Here is a 20,569-nt window from a genome sequence, read left to right as displayed (position 1 = left end):
GTAACTGAACAAGAAATTATGTCTGTTTAATAGAATTAAAGAGAAAGTATTATCACATGAAACGAAGCAAAACTTAAACAACTTACATTGAAAGAAATGTTTAATAAAGTAAACAAATAAATATTAAGCTTTTTCTTTTTGCAAATTTTGATACCCTTTAGATGATAATTGTTCTTTATTTCATAAATTACGGTTTCATATTTTTAATTTTAGAATTTCTGCATGCCATCTTACGAGATTTAAACTGATGATCTATAATCCGGAAAAATCGATAATCCGGAATCGCTGAAGTCCCGACGAGTCCGAATTAACGACTTTTGACTGTAATATTTTCGTCAAATTTGGTGAGAACTCGCCAAAATTCTCCAAACTTGGCGACCATTTGCCAACATTTTGGTCTGATCTCTGTACAACTGTAACAGGTACTGTAATTGATCGCTATATGTAACTGTATCTGGCCCAAATGTAATTTTAACCGTATATGCCTTCCAGTAACTTCTAGAAATGAAATAAAAAAACTCTCGGCGGCCGGGTGAAAGTTCTCTAAGACCGGAGAGAGCAGCAGGTCACAATTTTTAGTTCACAGGTGACTTCGGAGTATAAAGAGATCTCCGTGCGAGCTTTGTTCTTTAGATGCTTTTAGTCTCTCTGGATCTTTCTGAAGTGTACATTGTTAAACGAAGGAATATCGATGCTGTCCTAGTAAATATTACGCAAACAGTAAAATAGCTAGAGTGAATAGGGCGGTCCGCCCCGGGAGGCATATCAACACGTCTTAAAATTCCTATCGACATGGTCCAAAAAGTGATGCGACTTGAGAAGTATTAAACAAATGGTAGAGAATACTTGAAAAAAAAATTTTTTTAAATAAGCAGGAAACTGAATAGAGACATGGTACTATTAGAATAAACGACATCGTATATCCCACAAGTCTGTAAAAAAATAATTATTTGAAATACATTTATACATTTATTATTTGGTACTGGGTTCATTCTCAAAATTATCAAATTCCAGTGGCCAATCATTCTCTTGTTTTCGAGAGATGACGAAAAGATAACTTAGGCCTTTTTAAGATATGACTGAAATGTAACTTACGCCTAAGATATGACGAAAAAGTAACTTACTCTGTTTATAACAATTTTTGCTGAAGAATGAATCATCGATCAAAGGTGGATTGAGCTATCTGAAATTTGGAAAATTACCCGAGGCGCAGGTGCCTGCGATGTTGTTCTATTACTTGATATCGATGGTTTAAATAAGGTGAAACATTTATTGTAATTGTAGAATTAATGCTGCAATAAACGGTAAACACACAAAAAGACTAAATGACACTCTAAAATATCAAGGGAAAAAAAAAAAAAAAAACTAATGGTAAATAGTATTAAATTCAATGTCTGAATCTCCTCGTCGCAAATTCATTATTCTTGGATCTAATTCTTTACTCCAATGCATAAAAGTAGAGAATTTTCATATCCCGGATGCTTTCATAAAATGGTATAAAGATGCCGGCACCTTTCTTCAAGTAAGCAACTATTCGCCAAGGCCTTCATAGGGGTGTCCCGACAGTCTTGATGAGCGCTGCATTCTTCATGATACCAAACTTCACAGGGTGCTGGCCTATTTGTACCTTTATGCCAGGACACTTTGTGTTTTGGTGAATGAAGATCGATTTGAAAAAGGTGCTGGCACCATTGTACAAATTGGTGGCTGTTCGCCAAGGTTAAGACTTTTACTTTGTTCGCCTCACCGTTCATCGAGGCTCAGCGGTGCCGCGACTCATTTAGGACTGAATCATGGTACTGCTGTGCTTTGACGAACAGCGGACAGCTTGAAACTACTGGCACCTTTCCAAGTTGCCCGCTTATCGATTTATTTTCATCTTTATTTAAGAACAACGGCACCCTTTTTTACCAATTAAAGCACTTCCCCGCTAGAAACAAATGATAACCTCCTAGCATACTTAGTTCTTTCTGTTGTACTTGAAATACACTGTGCGAGTACTTAAGTCTTCGTGTTTTTCTAAACCGATATCTTTAGTCGATAAGGTGGTAGCTGTTTGCTCCTTCTGCTGGAGAAATAATAAATTCTTACTTATCGTTTTGTCTTACCGGTTCACAGCTGGGCAGGCAAGGTGTTACCAAGGCTTTGAATTGGACGATGTCTGATGTCGGGAACTTAAAAGCTTCGAAGGGGGCCAGTAATGTCTTACCCGAATTGGCCGCTTTACCTAGACTTCCCATGATCGTGACGTCAGTCGGACATCTGAAATATACAATACAATTTTTAAGTTATTCTGCTGAAGCAGTACATAAATGTGATGATATGGTCTTCAAACTGTGTTTCGCGGAACCTTCGGGTTCCAAGCATCTCCTCTAAGGATACCCTAGGTCAACATCAAAATTTGAAAACATTTTTTAATGCCACGTGGACTTCGAAGCCAACCATTTTATCCAATTAATGAAACAGTATATTTCACGCCTATTGTTATTTTTAGCTGAAATAATATAAAATAATAATTAGGCTTTTTATGAGTGAAATTGTTAGGAAATAACGATTTTTTCCCATCTTTCGCATAAAGTGATATATTGCATTGAGCACTGGTATATATATATATATTTGAAAGGGTGGTTAAGATTTCAAAAAAGAAAGACATCTGATGTGACACCACATGAGTTCCTTGTACGGCGCATTAAATAGTACAATTTTTCTTCCTGAACTTCACTCCTGAAATCATTGATTAACCCATTAACCGATCTCTCGAGTTAAATTAGAGTAACATCAAAAATAACAAATTTTAAAATTAAATATCCCGGTCAATTTTTGTCGGACGGGAGTCAAATTCTTTACATTTTAATTTTTTTCATTACGGATGTAAAATTTTCCCAAATATTTGTATAGGAACTGGAAGATCGCATTAAAAATTAGATCTTGCTATTTGCCGAAAATTAATTTTTTTTTTTAAATTTGACATTGCGAAAATATAAATATTTTCGTCATTTGAAACATTTCTGTAATTATAATTATATGGCTGTGACCAAGGATTGCGAAAACAGAGGCCGGGTAAGCCGGATAAAGGGGAAGTGCACAGCTTCATGTTATAGCAGTCCCACATACAAAGTTTCAACTTTCTACAGTTAATCGTTTTCGAATTATGCTAGATACATATATACATACATACGTAAGTTCGGACATCCATTTAAAAAAAAATATTTTGAATCCCTTTTAACCCTTTGCGGCACAGTGTATCCGGTCTGGAAACACCTAAAAATTTCCTTCTGTACGCACAGAAAAATTGAATGAAAAAGGATTTGAAGGTTACTATAGGTTACTCTGAACCTTCTTTATTTATAGTAGATGGTAGCTCAACACAAACCAGTCCATATATTTTAGCCATGTTTAGTTTTTAAGACCTTCATTTTTCAAAGAAATCTTCCAGATTTTTTTAGGGTATAAAAGGAATTGTTTGAAAAGAAATTTCTACGTTATTTTTTTGGCTGTATGCTAATCTCCTTATTCTATATTAGTTTTAAATTTTTACCTTGAAATCTTGCCTAAAAGCAAACGGCGTACCCTAGGTGTGCCCAGAACGGGCTCACCGATAATCTAGGACAACTGAGAGTCTGTATTCTTTGTTTCTCCGCATCTCATCGGTCAGTTCATTGACAACAATGCTCGTTTCAGCGCTCTTTTCGAAGCTCTATTCAATCAGTGTGCCACTCACAGAATTAAAACGATATGATTATGCTGACTCACAGAATTAAAACGATACGAGTGTGCTGACGATAGATTTGAGCACACTCACAGAATTAAAACGATAAGTGCCATCTTCACAAAATTTTACTTGTGTACTCCTCTAGGCCTAATTAGGCTGCCTACCTTTTTTTTTTTTTTTTTTATCATAACTCCGACTTTAAAAAGTAGCGTGCTGGAAAGGGTTAAATAGGCCCACCAGCGGCCGAGCGGTAAAGTCCCTGAACACTGGTAGTTCGGTCCGAGGCTCGAATCTCACGAACGGACTGGCTGCATGGGCGCTTTCGTGGCGTTCCCTCATGTGTAATGTGTTGATAGGAGCTAGTTTGTCTTAGAAAGTCCTCCACGAAGGCATTCCATCCTACCGTGTAGTTCCTTAGGGCGGAACGCTTAAATAATAATAATAAAAAAATCCCTATTAAATCCATTTTACAATCTGTTTTGGAAAAAAGAGTTTTTCTGTTTATTTCTATATACTAGCCGCTTGCGTGGCGTTATTACAAAACCTTAGAGTAGTTATTACAAAAAGAAAAATATGTATAATGAGTTTAGTAAATGTCATTTCACTGATACAGTATATAATACTAATAACAGGGAGGAAGAACTGCTTTTATTGCTTTTAAATTATTTAATTTCTTAATCCATAACAGGCCGATTAAATCTGAAAAAAAAAATTAAATATCTTATCCTTTGCGGAATGGCAATACAACTGGTGCGTGGAAGATAAAAATGTGATGACTAATTCTTACTTAATAACTGAACGCTTTTACTAAATTTGAAAGTCTTACGGTTTGCCGAATGGCAACATTTAAATTGTTTAGTTTTCTGATTAAATTTGAAACATAAATATCTGACATTTTACCGGTTTGCCGAAAGGCAACAGTTTGGCGCGTTGGAGATAAAAATGTTTATTTTGAACAGTGCTGCCACTTTTCTTTGTACATCTCTGAATTTGTTAAACAAAAATTTATTGAATTGGCACAAAATATGAAATACATGATAAAAATAATTGCTGTAGTTGCCGCCGTTTTCCTACATTGCGAGAAATATACATGCATACATGCAAACATGCAGATTCTTTATTATTTAATAATAAAAATAACAAAGCGAGAAGTTAAGTAGTTAATTGGTAGAGAAAAGTGACATTTTGGTTGTGACCCAGTACCCGACACTGGTAGACAAATGTACATTTAAAGTGGAAGATTCTCACTTTACTTGATGTCTCAACATAAGAACGACCATGCGGCGCTCGCTATTTGAAAATATTATTAGGGACCCTTTGAAACGCTATGCTCATATCTGCCTCTGGTAGTAGAAAATTCACCTTGGCTTCTTGAAGCCTTCAGAAAAGGGAATCGGTGATTTTCAATTCATCAGGAATTCGTTACCTGAAGGGCTGACAGTAAACTCAGCATTTCTGCAGACTGAAATAACAGACCGACTTCCGAAAAAAATTCAACGCATTGGGCCAGAATAGGCAAGATCAGGTCACTGACAAACGTTGCATAATGCCCCTTGCACCATTCAACTATCCTCGGGCGCTTATTGCAAAGAATCTGCAATTGTTCTCAGTCACCAACAGGGTCTGGTAATTGTTGAACACATTTCATTGCCTAAAGCAAAATCACATCTTGTATGGAATTCAAGACTTTATGTCTTCAATGAATCCTTGAGACCATTTCATAACATGCTCCGTCATAAAGGGCCAACACCTTTATGATGGGCACCTTTATGACTATTTTATCGGTCAGTGTTCAGAAATACAAAAGTCTTCATAACAGTTCCTCGGTATTTACGTGACCTCATCCTTAAGAAGATCCATTTCTAAGTTGTAATATGCAACCTTCATAAAAATGCACGAGCTTTTATATCGCCATGCAAACAAAATCTTAATTTGCAACTTTAATCAGCAAAGCAAGCAAAGACTAAGATACTTGCCTTGTAACACAGAGTGGCAAAATATGAAATATCTTTGTATGAAAAGTAATGAAGGGAATTCAAAATGTCATTCAAGCCTACCATATTGTAACAAATAAGTTAATTTTAATTTCTTACCTTTCGGAAGAAAATTTGTTTTCTGTAAGAAAAGTCTGATAAATTTTGTTTCGTACACTTTCATTTTTCTTCGTGTATTACGAATAAAATATTTTTAAGGGCGCTGTTTCATTATTTTTTCTTTAAGTGACTTTTGTATTTTTGCGGACTGAACGACTATTAAATAGCAGCCTTATCATGAACTTTTTTCATACTTTGTCTAAAGAGCATCTGTCATTCTATAGAATGCATAGGTATTATATACAATGAATAAATAAAGCACTCGTGTATAATAATTCTCATATTTCATACTTTGCCTAAAGATGCCAAATATTCTATAGAATTCATTTACTTTGCCGGTAACAGATATTGCACGTAAACGAAGCACTGCACATAAATGAAATGAATATGAAATCAAAAGCAATTTCTCAACCTGCTGTAACATCTCTGATCTTTTTTTAGTTTTAACTTTCTTTTTGCTTATTACGTGCTACACGGAAAAGGAGGGATGTCCCATGGAGGTCTTTTTAAGGGAAACTGGTTCGTATGCACGTTACACATGGGGAAAACCACGAAAACGCCCATACAGCCAGCCCGTTCGGAGGGACCGGAACCTCACACCGGACTACCAGCGTTCAGCGGCTTTTACCGCTCGGCCGCTGATGGGCTCTGATCTTTTTTTGATAGTCGATTTTACTCCTTTGCATCGTTAGAGGATTTAATAGCGTCTTTGTTTTTGACTGGCTAAGACTATACCACTATGAAACCGCTCTTTTGTGAGAACATTTTTAGAAATTCAGAAAATTCTAACACGAAAATGAAAGAAAATTTAGCGATTCATATCTAAGTGTATGTCTCTCAAGATAAGAATCCAGAAGATCTAGAACTTGCTATTGGAAGCGTAGAATTAGAAGGAATACATGCAGAAGACTAAACAGAGTGATATGATAAACTTGATTTCCTTTAACTTCGATATGTTTTTGAATTACTTCAGCCCAAAAATCTTGTAGAAGCTCTACATCTGCAAGAGTTTCTTCGTTAGGCAGCTAATCACCTTATTCTTCAAAGCATCACTCTTATTATTGACTGCGTATATCGTTACCTGCTCTGTGTTTCAAATTTGCTTTCGCATACTGCGAAAAATTATTACAGTTTTTAACATTCCTTATATCGGTCACATCCAAGGTAGAAATCATAAATATAAGCGCAAATGGAATTCAAAACTCATTCTGAGCGATACGTTTCGCGTCCATTATTTCTAAATTTAATTTTTGCTCTTTGTACCAACTGTAAGATTTATACCGTTATTTCGACTTTCCCATTTCTAGAATACGGATTCTCTACGCAAGATACAAATTAATGTCTCTGTGATTAAAGTTTAAAGAATTTTATGTATGTACTATGTATATGTGTTTCTCGCAATGTGGAAAAACTGAACGTAGTCCTCTAGTCCTCCACTCGAGAATAGGCACATAGAAGTCCGAATTTTGAATTTCGAATTGGTATGTTTATTTATTTCATATTTTACACGAATGTAACGGTATTCTGATAGCCAAACTCAACGAATTGATAGCATTGTTTTGCCACTCGGTAAAGCATTAGATATTAATATTTCAAATTTAATCAAAAAACTCAGAGATCTGAAAGAGGTTTATTGCCTCACGGCAAAGTGTAAGAAATTTGTCTTTCAAATTTAACTAACAGACGCAGAGATCTAAAAGAAATGAGATGCCTTTCCAAAGACATAAGACGTATTTGTCTCAACAAACTCAGCGGTTTAAAAGAAATGGTTTATTTTAATTATGGCAAAGCACACTAGGGGTATCTGCCTAAGGGGGGTGGAGGACTTTCCACGGGAAACTGGTTCGTATACACGTTACACATGGGGAAAACCACGAAAACGCCCATGCAGCCAGCCCACGACCGAACTACCAGTGTTCAGCGACTTTACCACTCGGCCGCTGGTGGGCCCTTAAAAGAAATGCATTATTACTGACCGAAATTAAATACTTTTATATTCCAGAGGTCACTTTATTCGCAGTCGGCAAACTATAATATGATAGTTTTTCTTTTAAATTTAATTAATCTGTTATTGATCAACTAAGTGATTTACAAGCAATAAACGCAGTTCTTTATCTCTGCTGTTATTAATTTTTGGCTAGAACTGTGAGATTACACCAGGTAAAGTCATTAAAATCATTACATACATACATATATAAACACACACTGTATTCCGTAGTGTATTTTCCACCCTATCTTTTTAGCGCTAAGTTCAGAAATTTTAAAAATATTCTCACGATTTTCCTCTTTTTGTATTGTACAAAGTTTTTTCCTCTGATAGTTGCTTTCTTGGCAAATCGTATTCCTATGACTATTTTTATTTTTAATCAGTGTGTTCAATTTGTATTTGCATTTTTGCGCTTACATTTTAGCCATTTTATTGCCTGCTGTAGTTATTATTTGAAATGTATTTCCAGCAGTTTCTTCTGCAAGCTACCCGGACGTGCTAGGTGTTCTCAAATTTAGGAAACTTTCGAAACGTGTGATTTTACCTTACTTCTGTTATTTGCGTTCTACATCATTATAGGCTCATCTACAGCTGATGTGTTCAATCTTTCCAAATCCCGGTCTTTTGTTCATCCCCCTACTCCTTCATTCCTTCGATATCCTTCGTAGGAACTATGGCCCAAACTTGAGGTGCTCCTGGGCTTTCTCCATAAGCTAGCGTGCGGCTTAGTTACCATTAGATATTGGCTCAATATCCATCAGATATTGTAATGTTAATATTACTATGCATTCTTATCGGAATGCTGGTTTCGTTTAAAGACATAATATTTTGTTGGTTACCAATTATCCATGACTAGTTTTCATTTGTTTATGTTCTTACTCTAACCGCATCTTCAGAAATTAAATTAATCGCATAATTTTTCCCTCTTGATTTTCGGAGGATAAAATTATTTAAAAAGAGGGGTAGAATATGCGAGGGAGCATACTCTCCCCCTTTTTAAATAATCTAATATATATCTATATCTATATATATATATATATATATATGTGTGTGTGTGTGTGTGTGTGTGTGTGCATTTTTATAAGTTTTATTTTAAGTATAGTATATGATTATAGTATATATCTATATATATATGTGTGTGTGTGTGTGGTTTTTAAGGCATATAATATATGTATTTTACAGTATTTCAGGTAAAAAAACTATATAGTATATGTATTTAAGTATTGTATACATAGTATATGTATTTAAGGTACATATAAAATAATATATAGTATAGACATACATAGTATATGTAATAATACATACATAGTATAAGTACATATAATAATATACAACAATATAATACATAGTGTATGTATTTTAGATATAGTACAGTCAAAAGTCGTTAATCCGGACTCGTCGGGACTTCGGCGATTCCGGATTATCGATTTTTCCGGATTATAGATCATCAGTTTAAATCTCGTAAGATGGCATGCAGAAATTCTAAAATTAAAAATATGAAACCGTAATTTATGAAATAAAGAACAATTATGATCTAAAGGGTATCAAAATTTGCACAAAAAAAAAGCTTAATATTTATCTGTTTATTTTATTAAACATTTCTTTCAATGTAAGTTGTTTAAGTTGCTTCGTTTTATGTGATAATACTTTCTCTTTAATTCTATAAGCAGACATAATTTCTTGTTCAGTTACAAAGTTCCGCTGTTCAAGTCCCGCAATTGCTGTGCCGAGAATACCGACTAACTTGTCAATCGAAATTTTTTTCGTTTTCACTAACCTCTCTGTCACCTTCTTCATGTCTTTATCCATTTTTTGCAGCAATTCCACTTTTTGTTTGATGGACATCGAAACATACTTTCGTTTTGTAGATCCTTTGGGAGCTCCAGCATCGGAAATTTTATTTGACATAATCGAAAGTTCAAGTTTACTTTTATAAAATTGCTCTTACAGTCTGCAAAAAATAATAAGCCGGATCCAATTCGAAGATTAAGAAACAACGCAATCATCAACATTAACTGAAATAGATAATTAGATAATTTTAGCTTATACCGTCCGTCATACATAAAACGCGCACTCGAAAACGTATTCTGCGCTTGCGCACACGCATATGCGCAGTCGTAACGGTCTTACGCGCACGCGTAAACGCCTATGCTCATGTGTCTACGCGGCGCATGCGCAGAAAGTTTTTAGCTTTGAGGTCCGGTTTATAGATCATTCCGGATTATGGGTGTCCGAATTAACGACTTTTGACTGTATATAATAAATATGTATACTTAAAATACACAGTATATGTATTTTAGATATAGTACATGATTAGTAGGCATCTGCATTTTTTATAATAATTATTTTATTAATAATTTATTTTTTGCTATATTTTTTAAATATTTTTTTTTAAATGCAAATTTTTATGTACAGGGCTCAAACGATCCCTATTTAGGAAAACAAGAATCTGACAGATTATTTTCTCCAGACTTTGATACTTTGGATAATTTAATTCAGAAAAAACGCTGAACGAACCTTTATAGTCTTTATCAAGCAATTTAAATGCATTGAATTTACTAGTAATAAAATAAATAATGCTGATTCTTACCCCAGGCTATCGATGAGCAGAATTTCACTATTGTCAATTCCATCCATGGCGACCAGTTCACGGACAAAGATTTCGTAGGGACCTAAGGGAGGGAAAACATGCAATTAACTCCAGCTCTCAAAACTCAAGAGAAATCAAAGAACTGTAGTCCGAAAACTTCACATCAAGTTTTTATACTTTTAAGAAGAATTTCAATTAAAGCAGTCGGGGGGGAGAACTAAAATTAAAAGCGTAAAAAATTATATTTGTCATAATTTGTAGTCATATTTTGGTATTCATATTCCATATAAAAAGAATGACATTCTCTCCGATTTCGATTGTACATTATTTTTCTAATTTGAAAAAAAAAATCAGCTAAAATTAGTCATTTGCATATCAACAACGCTGCGCACAGCGCTTGCAGTTTTATCTCCATGACAGAGAAGAAACTTGTTTTCATTTTACTTAAAATATTTTATAACGTGGAACAACATAAATGTAATATTATGGACTATACTTTCCTATCGGTGAAGTAAGAAGATATTTATATTTTATTAAAAATATTATAATGTCTGAAATAGAAAGTATAGAGAAAATACAATTGCAAGGATATTGAAATAAAAAATACAAAATTTCACGATCATAACTTAATTTTAAAGATTTAAAACGTACTATATGTTTACATTTTTAAGGTGCTTAACTCTTAATCGATTAATCATTCATATTTGTCGGATAGATTGTGATTACATGTAATAAGAAACCTCATTCAGTAAGTATAACAGAGTGAAAGTTTACAATGTAATGCGTTTGTATTAGTGCCTGAGCTTTTAATATTGAAATTTTTTATTTTTAGTTGAATTTTGATCATATTCAACAATAAAGATTTAGTTTTATAGAATGACAATAGATATTCTTCTGCGAAATATTAGACTGTAATAGGAACTTTTCAAACAGTATTTGTTAATAATAAAATTCCATATGGTTGGCATTCCCAGTCTTGAATATTAGCGGTAAAGAATTCGTAAGTTATTGTTCTAGAATTCAATTGAACAGCATTATGATTTGTGGCATTCCATGTGCTGTCGCAGACGATCGTTTATCTCTTTGTTATGGTCAATTAAAACATTCTAGTTTTTCCAACAATTTTCAACATATGCACAGGCAGGTCAAGCGGCATATGCGCTATAACAGCTGCATGGTAATTTTTTTAAGTGTTTCGTTAAAATAAGGCATGCAGAAAAAGAATTAAAAAAATGGGTCAAATATACCAAAGAAAAAATTCCATGAAATGCAAACAATGCCATTTGCTCCATGTTTTAAATATAAGTATTGTCTTACACAACAGCATTAACCAATACAGTTCTTTTAAAGCATCTCATTAAGCAATCATTTCTAGGTGCCTTTGCGTCATTTTTTAAGTTAAATATTTTCAAGTTAAATTCTTTTTGTAAATTTTAATCGGGTTATTTGAGACTAGTTATATAGTATATATAAAGCTTTTTATATACTATCTCCAAGGAACAAAAATTCAACTAAAACCATATAAATTTTTAGTCGGTAATTTAATTATTATTTTTAATTAAAATTTTCAGAACCTTTATTGCTTTAAAAACATAAAAATCTATAAAGAAAAATTCTTAATCGTAAAAATACCAAAATCAAAAGTAAAAATTTTTTAAGTAATGAAAAAGAAATCATAGATTAATCAACTTTATCAAGGTCATATCAAGGCTTTTTAATTTCCTCATAATTATTTTTATTTAGAATTTATATGTATATATATATATATTGCAATAAGTAAATTGTTTCATAAGAAAAAATAAGTAAAATTAGTTGAACTGATTATTTTATTTTTTCTATATATATTGGATAAAATTAGAAAATATATGTTGATTAATGGGAATAATTTTAAATAATAATAACAATAATAAAAAAAATGCGAAGAATTAAAAACAAGGAAAGAAAATCTGAAAAGTTCCAGATTTTAATTTATGTCCAAAGGGGCGTTTTTTTAAACATTTTATGTATTACCTTTATTTATTAAAATCATGTTCTTCGCATTTAAACCATAAAACTGAGTTAGAGAGCAATTTCACAAAATAATTTTAAATTGAGAATATCTTTAGAATTTCCCATACACAGTCTCACGCGCTGGAGATATAAGAGTTTTTTTTTTTTTTTTTTTTTTTTTTTTTTTTTTTTTTTGTACAACGTTTGCCATTGCTCGCTTTGAAATCTTTGAGTTTGTTAATCAAAAATTTGTTAAAGTTTTACAAAATATGGAATCGATAATAAAACATATTCCAAATTTCAAATTTGGGCTTCCAGATGCCCATATTCGCAGTAGGATTACGTCATTCAGAATTGGATGACTCTAGGTACCGCTGTTTTATCACAATGCGAGAAACATAAATACATTTATGCAGATTCTTCATTATTTAATTTCTTCACATATAATACAGGGCGATAATATTTTGCTGGCAGCAGCTTGAAAAGTGATACAGCCGTTTCAACGCAAAATCGCAAATCGAAAGCAATAGTCCTTCAGGGACAAAGCCCCTTTGGATTAATAATAATAATAAACATTTTGAAGAAGTTATGCTATTAAATTGCAAACATTATTAAATGAACAGGAGGGATTAAAAATTTTATTATACTTTTTTATTTTTAGGTTTTTAGAATCGAACTACTACATCTTGAAAACTTATTTAGTCAAAAGGGGCAATTTGCCCTGAAGGAATTTCGTTTTGGCATTTTGCGTAATAAACTTGAAAATTCTGTATCACTTTTCAAATTGTTGCCACCATATATTATCACCCTGTCTTATATTCAAAGAAACTAAATAATGAAGAATCTGCAAGAATGTATATAGTTTTCTAGCATTGTGATAAAACAACGGTACCTAGAACCATCAAAATTTCAATAACTAATCTTACATAGAATATGGGTATGTGGAAGCCCTAATTTGAATTTGAAATTTGTTTTATAATCGATTTCATATTTTGTAATACTTCAACGAATTTTTATTAAAAAACTAAACGATTTCAAAGCGAGCAATGGCAACACCGTACAGAAAAAAAAAAAAAAAAAAAATCTCCAGCGCGCGAGACTCTGTATCGGAAATTCTAAAGATATGCTCATTATAAAATTAATTTGCGATATTGCTGTTAAACTGAATTTTATAGTTTGAGTACGTAGAATATAATATTTAATAAAAAGGTAACACACAAAACGTTAAAAAAACGCCCCTTTGGACGTAATTTAAAATCTGAAACCTTTCAGATTTTTTTTTTTTTTTTATCTTGAACTTTTGTGTTTTTGAATATTTTATCTCAATATCCTGTTACTATAGCAAACAGTATGAAAAAAAAATGTTCTTAAAGTTCAATGTTACGTTACATAAATTAAAAAATTCTTTAAAAAAATGTAAGGCTTTCAGAAAAAATTTAGTAAACCATAAAAAATTGTATTAACCACATTGGATAACTTTAAAGGAAGTGTTATTTTTTTCAAGGATATTTTTTAATGTAGTATTTTAAGGTATGAAAACTATTTACGTTATCCAGCAGTAAAATTTAATTTTGAACACATAGAAGAATTTGAAACATTGGAAGAACAAAAACATAATATTAAAATATTGTAATATGATTTTCGTATTAAGTCTCTAGTTTTATGTGTGGAACAGGTTTAAGTTAAGAAGTAAAGACAGTCTTGCTAATTTAAGAATTACTATCTAGAAATTAAAGAAACAGAACTTTTAAAAACCTATATTTCAAATAAGGTGTTTTAAATGGCAATGCCAAACCGTACACAGGTATTTAAAGTAATATTGTTTCAGCATGAAATGTCTCGCGTGTGGCAACAATTTTTATTTTCCCAGAATGCACAATTTATTATCTATAACCCTTACGACTAATGTACATTAGAACTGTTATTGATGTCGGGTGTTTATGAAAATTTGTAATCGGATATACTGTATCTATTGGAAACTAAGACACAGTGTTCTTTTACCCATATAAACGTTGGTAAAAGCAGAATGTGCCATAGAACTGCTGGCTTTCTAAAACAGCATATTTATGCTGTTATGAAAATTTGTAATCGGATATACTGTATCTATTGGAAACTAAGACACAGTGTTCTTTTACCCATATAAACGTTGGTAAAAGCAGAATGTGCCATAGAACTGCTGGCTTTCTAGAACAGCATATTTATGCTGTTCTAGAAAGCCACCAGTTATAATAATTAGTAAGTGAATTACTAATTATTCTAAAATAATAATTTTTCCAGATTACTAATTTAAATAATAAAGATTTAAATTCAATTTTTGCTTTAAAATCGTTCAGTTTTTTTTTTTTTTTTTTTTTTTTTAAGATTGATTAAATTAAAGATTTTACGAGACTAGAATCCTCACTAGGGCGCATGGAAAATAAGTTAAAGACCTTAGGTTTCTCGTACTGGCAATATTAGCTTCGGCGCATGAATAGTACATGCATGATAGTATAACATGCATAGCGGTAAAAAAATTTCGGAAAGACAGCATCAAGGATGTTTTTGACATCAAGGGGAGAAAAAATTGAAAATAGAAAACAATGCAAATCTACTCAGCTGTTTTCATCTATAATTTCGAACCGCAGGGCAAGAGGATCACCGACTTGGGCGGCAGTGATATCATTTCCGTTCCTGTCTGTAATCATCATAGTAACATTGGGGGAGCTGACCGTCGCTGACTGGGTTCCGGCTGGATCCACTTCACTGGAAAAAAAAAAAAAAAAAAAAAAAAGAGACAGTCATTGCTTTGCGAATCAACTGTTTAAAGACTCTGATGGATTAATGCAAATTCTGTACCATTCTCTTTCTTACGAACGAGGTTTTTGAGCGGAAATACTATTGTGAATAGGCCTACTTTTGAAAGAATGCTGATGAAATATCAATCATTAAAGCGACAAAGCTGGAGAATTTGACAAAATTTCAGTGGAATAAGTATAAAAGTAAATAGTTTTACAACAAAGTTGTTTTCTTTATATATATGCTTTTTCATGAAGTCATTTTAAAATCAATTATGGAAAAAAATATATATATATACCGTTCAGTAGTGAAGCGTTCTAAAATTGACTAGCTAAAGAAGTTTTATAAAACTTTCTAAACTGAAAAATCATATTTATTTATAAAAAAAATGTGAAGTCCTCAGTTTCACTTCAAAAATTTTATAAAAAAATTACTGAATCTTTAGCGGAATCTTTACAATATGAAATTTACTTTTCTTGAGCAGTACAGAATATTATGAAACTGAATTTTTTACTGAATCAGTAGAGCATTTTGCAACAACGTTTTCCGTAATAAACATTGTTCCTATCTGAACAGACAATTTTACTTTACTGAGTGGCAAAGCAACGAGTGGTAAAAGCCAAGGAGGCTAACCTCCTTGGTAAAAGCGCATTTACCAATTCAATTTAGGATAAGTGGCAATACAGTTTGTGTTTTAGATGCAGATTAGAAAGCTACGTATTAAATTCTAAAATGTGGCATTTCTGATAAATTCTTTAGAATGTTAGATATTAGATTCTAGATTATATTCGTTTGTGATATTTGTAATAATTTTTTTTAGATTCTTACACTGATACATACTTTAGAATGTCAGATATTAGACTGTATTGCAAATTTTTCCAGTGGCTCACAAAATGATCGGACACATTGAATTTTTGAATTTTTTTAATGAACATAAAACTAAAATAAATTTTAAAAAGAAAAGCTTTTATTTTAATTATTTATAAATTCAGCATTTCTTTCATAATAAATACATTTTCGAAAAGATGAAAATTAAATTCAAAAGTCAATATCGCTATTTAACGAGAAAAAATATTCTCACAAAAATAACCGAACTCTTTTAGTAACAGCCAAAAATGAAAAAAAACTTATATTGTTTTTGCTTCTTAATATCTTGCAGGATTACCATTACACTTGATCACTTGGGCATTGACTCTACAAGTTTTTTTTTTTTTTTTTTTCTATTTTTGAACTTATTTTATGCCACTCCTCTTGAATAACTGCTTTCAGTTGCTTCTGTGAAGATATGCTCTGTTTTCAAATTTTCATTTCTAGTTCCTGCCAAATATGTTCAATAGGATAAAGATCTGGAAATTCGTGTGGTTCTTTAATTACTTCTGGACACTTATAGAACAGCCAGAGTCTAACATTGTACGCAGTATGCTTTGGATCATTGTCCTGGTAGAATTTAAAACTATTTTCCTTATTAAGTTCTTGTGCTGACGATGCCAAATTTCCTTTCAAGATGTCAAAGTACAACTGATCCGTAATACCATCTGTAAACTGTATATTACCAACACCGGAATGTGCCATAGATACCTCCTTCTCCGCCTGGTACTAAGTTTTACTTCCCAAATTCTTCCGTGTGTTTTCTCCACAATAGCACTCATATATCTCAGCCGAAAAGATGTTAAATTTGCTTTCATCAACAAACAACACTTTTTTCCAGTATCGGATGTCTTTTGTTTCATCGATTTTGTGAAAGCGAGTCGAAGTTTTCGGGTTTTTTTTACTGACATAAAAGTTTCTTCTTCCTACTCGCCCATGATATCCTGCAGACCTCATTACTGTTTTTACAGTTTCTGGATTTACACACATTCCATATAATTCACGAATCTCCGTAACAAGTTTAAAAACACTTAGTCTTGGATTCTTTTTAATATTTCTTAGGCTAAAGCGTTTCATTTTATCAAATAACTTGGATGGTTTTCCAGGTCTTGTTTTGTTTTGAATACGATTATGTTTCTTATAACGAATCAAAAACTGTAGAATATATAATATCAAAATCTGTAGAATTATTTAAGTAAATAGGCAGTTTTTCTTATAGATTTCTCTTTCTTTTGATGCAAATCAATAACTAATCTACAGGTTTCTAACGATGTTTCCTTTCGTAACCGAGCCATTGCAAGAAAACATTAAAGTAATGAATTAAATTAATCTTAAAAAAAATTCGAACTATAAAAGCAAACGATTTTTAGATTTTTGCTTAACTTCTTTATCCAAACTAATTCCATAAAATTTCGTGTTTTATTTTTTGCAGACAATTTTAATTAGAAATTATGAACATGTCCGATTAATTTTGTTGGTCTCTTTATTTTCCATCTCAGCCTAAAACATTATTAGTCCAAAGGCATTTCAGTCCCGAAGGACTATTGCTTTCGTTTTGGCATTTTGCGTCGGACTCATAAACGTCGGTTCACTTTTCAAACTGTTGCCACAAAATGTTCTTTGCACATGATTTACTGTTTTTACAGTTTCTGGATTTACACACATTCCATATAATTCACGAATCTCCGTAACAAGTTTAAAAACACTTAGTCTTGGATTCTTTTTAATATTTCTTAGGCTAAAGCGTTTCATTTTATCAAATAACTTGGATGGTTTTCCAGGTCTTGTTTTGTTTTGAATACGATTATGTTTCTTATAACGAATCAAAAACTGTAGAATATATAATATCAAAATCTGTAGAATTATTTAAGTAAATAGGCAGTTTTTCTTATAGATTTCTCTTTCTTTTGATGCAAATCAATAACTAATCTACAGGTTTCTAACGATGTTTCCTTTCGTAACCGAGCCATTGCAAGAAAACATTAAAGTAATGAATTAAATTAATCTTAAAAAAAATTCGAACTATAAAAGCAAACGATTTTTAGATTTTTGCTTAACTTCTTTATCCAAACTAATTCCATAAAATTCCGTGTTTTATTTTTTGCAGACAATTTTAATTAGAAATTATGAACATGTCCGATTAATTTTGTTGGTCTCTTTATTTTCCATCTCAGCCTAAAACATTATTAGTCCAAAGGGATTTCAGTCCCGAAGGACTATTGCTTTCGTTTTGGCATTTTGCGTCGGACTCATAAACGTCGGTTCACTTTTCAAACTGTTGCCACAAAATGTTCTTTGCACATGATTTACTGTTTTTACAGTTTCTGGATTTACACACATTCCATATAATTCACGAATCTCCGTAACAAGTTTAAAAACACTTAGTCTTGGATTCTTTTTAATATTTCTTAGGCTAAAGCGTTTCATTTTATCAAATAACTTAGATCAAAATCTGTAGAATTATTTAAGTAAATAGGCAGTTTTTCTTATAGATTTCTCTTTCTTTTGATGCAAATCAATAACTAATCTACAGGTTTCTAACGATGTTTCCTTTCGTAACCGAGCCATTGCAAGAAAACATTAAAGTAATGAATTAAATTAATCTTAAAAAAAATTCGAACTATAAAAGCAAACGATTTTTAGATTTTTGCTTAACTTCTTTATCCAAACTAATTCCATAAAATTCCGTGTTTTATTTTTTGCAGACAATTTTAATTAGAAATTATGAACATGTATTATGAATATGGGCATCTGAAATCCCAAATTTGGAATTTGTTTTATTATAGATTTTATATTTTGTAAAACTTTAACGAATTTTTGATTTACAAATTCAATGCTTTAAAAGCGAGAAATGGCAACGTTATATATAAAAAAAAAAAAAAAAAAATACTTTTATCTCCAGCTCGCGAGACTGTGTATATCGGAAATTCTAAAGATATGCTTAATTTAACATTATTTTGCGATATTGCTCTTGAACTGAATTTTATGGTTTAAGTGCAAAGAACATGATATTTAATAAATAAAGGTAACACTCAAAACGTTAAAAAAACGCCCCTTTGGACGTAATTTAAAATCTGAAAAATTTCAGATTTTTTTTTTTTTTTTTTAATTTGCTATTTAATTTTTCCAAATTTATTTAGTACAGAGAGAGGGGTAAGAAAATATGTATTCAAAGGGAAAATATTCTTTATTATTTTATTTCAAAGCTTTTTTTCTATTACTTAAAAAATTACAGTGTCTGATCATTTTTGTGAGACATTGAGCATATGTTCGTGATATTCCTGGCAAATTCTTTAGAATGCTAGATATTAGATTCTTCATTATATTTGCTTGCGATATTTTTGATAAACGATTGATTCGATATTTCAGAATGGGATGATGAAAAAACTGCATCTATATTAACACTTAAACATCAGATGTAGAATTAGATGCGGCTAATTGCCTTAGGTTTAAAAACATTAGATTTGGAAACAGCAGCCATTTTATGTTTGCTTATGCGTTACCGAAAATCATTTATAGTCGCATTCTTTTTGTTTGAGGAAGTTTTATCCCCCGCGAGAAACACGGAATTTAAGGGGCAGTTTAAAAACGGGGCATTCTGTACTCGCCTGTAAAGACCGAACTAGAATCTTCTTTTTTCTTTTTCTTTTTAGAATGAAAAAATTGTCGAAGAATAATAATAAATGTAACGGCATTTTTATTATTTCTCGGCAGTCAACAACATGGAAATATTTGTGTTTATTGAAGCATAAATTTATAAGGAGTTATCGCATTCCGCCAGGTGTCCTCTCATGGTGTAAGTGGTAGCTGCTACGGTCGGCAAAATGAAGGTCGATGGTTAGAATCTCTTTTGGGATGCAATGGATTATTTACGTTTCCCGGTTCATAAAAACCTACCATCTTTACAAATTCAAAGTTCTTGTCTTGGAGAAATAAAGTAGTACTAATTTGAATTCTTTTCTTCAAATGTATTATTGATGTATCAAAACATTAAAACCTCTGTTGCATTACCAGGTGATACAACTCGAGTAATGAATTGGAACTGTATTATACTTTGATACATAAAGGAAAACTAAGTCAAAAACAAGAATGTTTTATTTCATCCAACGCAAAGTGTGTCCTTACCCATTGATTTCAAGTTGCACTCCGTGAGACACACTGCGATTGGACAGGTCATACTGGCAATGAACGGATAGTCCTAAATCCTGGTTGGTCACAATCATGTCGTGATGCTGGATCACGATATCGTTGGAAAATTCTCCGAAGCTCTAAAATGAAAACAACAACAACAAAAAAAAATTCTTAGGTTTTTCTTATTTCATGATATCGTAACATGGTACAATTACATTTGGGTGTGACAAAGAAAAGTTAATGTGGAAAATTTCAGTTTGAAGAAATGGAAATTATGTCTTTTTAATTGCGTAAGCTTTAATTGCTCTTTTAAGAATAGAATAATACTAATAAGCAATTTCTGGATATTTTAAAGTTTAATTTTAATTAATTAGCAATTTTAGGTTAAATTAAAAATTAAGCAAATTTTAATTTTAGGTTGTTTT

General features: G+C 31.9%; 1 protein-coding gene across 1 annotated transcript in view; it reads right to left on the bottom strand.

Moving 5' to 3' along the window:
* LOC118197811 (uncharacterized) overlaps positions 1-20,569 on the bottom strand; it is a 112,835-nt gene that overhangs the window by 5,564 nt on the left and 86,702 nt on the right. Inside the window, exons 6-9 of the mRNA XM_035369350.2 lie at positions 20,139-20,281; positions 14,968-15,113; positions 10,383-10,464; positions 2,109-2,262 (exon numbers count right to left, since the gene is read on the bottom strand). Of these exons, the coding sequence (XP_035225241.1) occupies positions 2,109-2,262; positions 10,383-10,464; positions 14,968-15,113; positions 20,139-20,281 (525 nt within the window). The remainder of the gene's footprint in view (positions 1-2,108; positions 2,263-10,382; positions 10,465-14,967; positions 15,114-20,138; positions 20,282-20,569) is intronic.

Source organism: Stegodyphus dumicola, chromosome 4 (genome assembly GCF_044657685.1).
Source record: "Stegodyphus dumicola isolate Sdum_Otavi_A_Nest chromosome 4, ASM4465768v1".
NCBI lineage: Eukaryota > Metazoa > Arthropoda > Arachnida > Araneae > Eresidae > Stegodyphus > Stegodyphus dumicola.
Note: the sequence above shows the minus strand (reverse complement) of the source record. Positions and strands in the feature narration are given on the sequence as shown.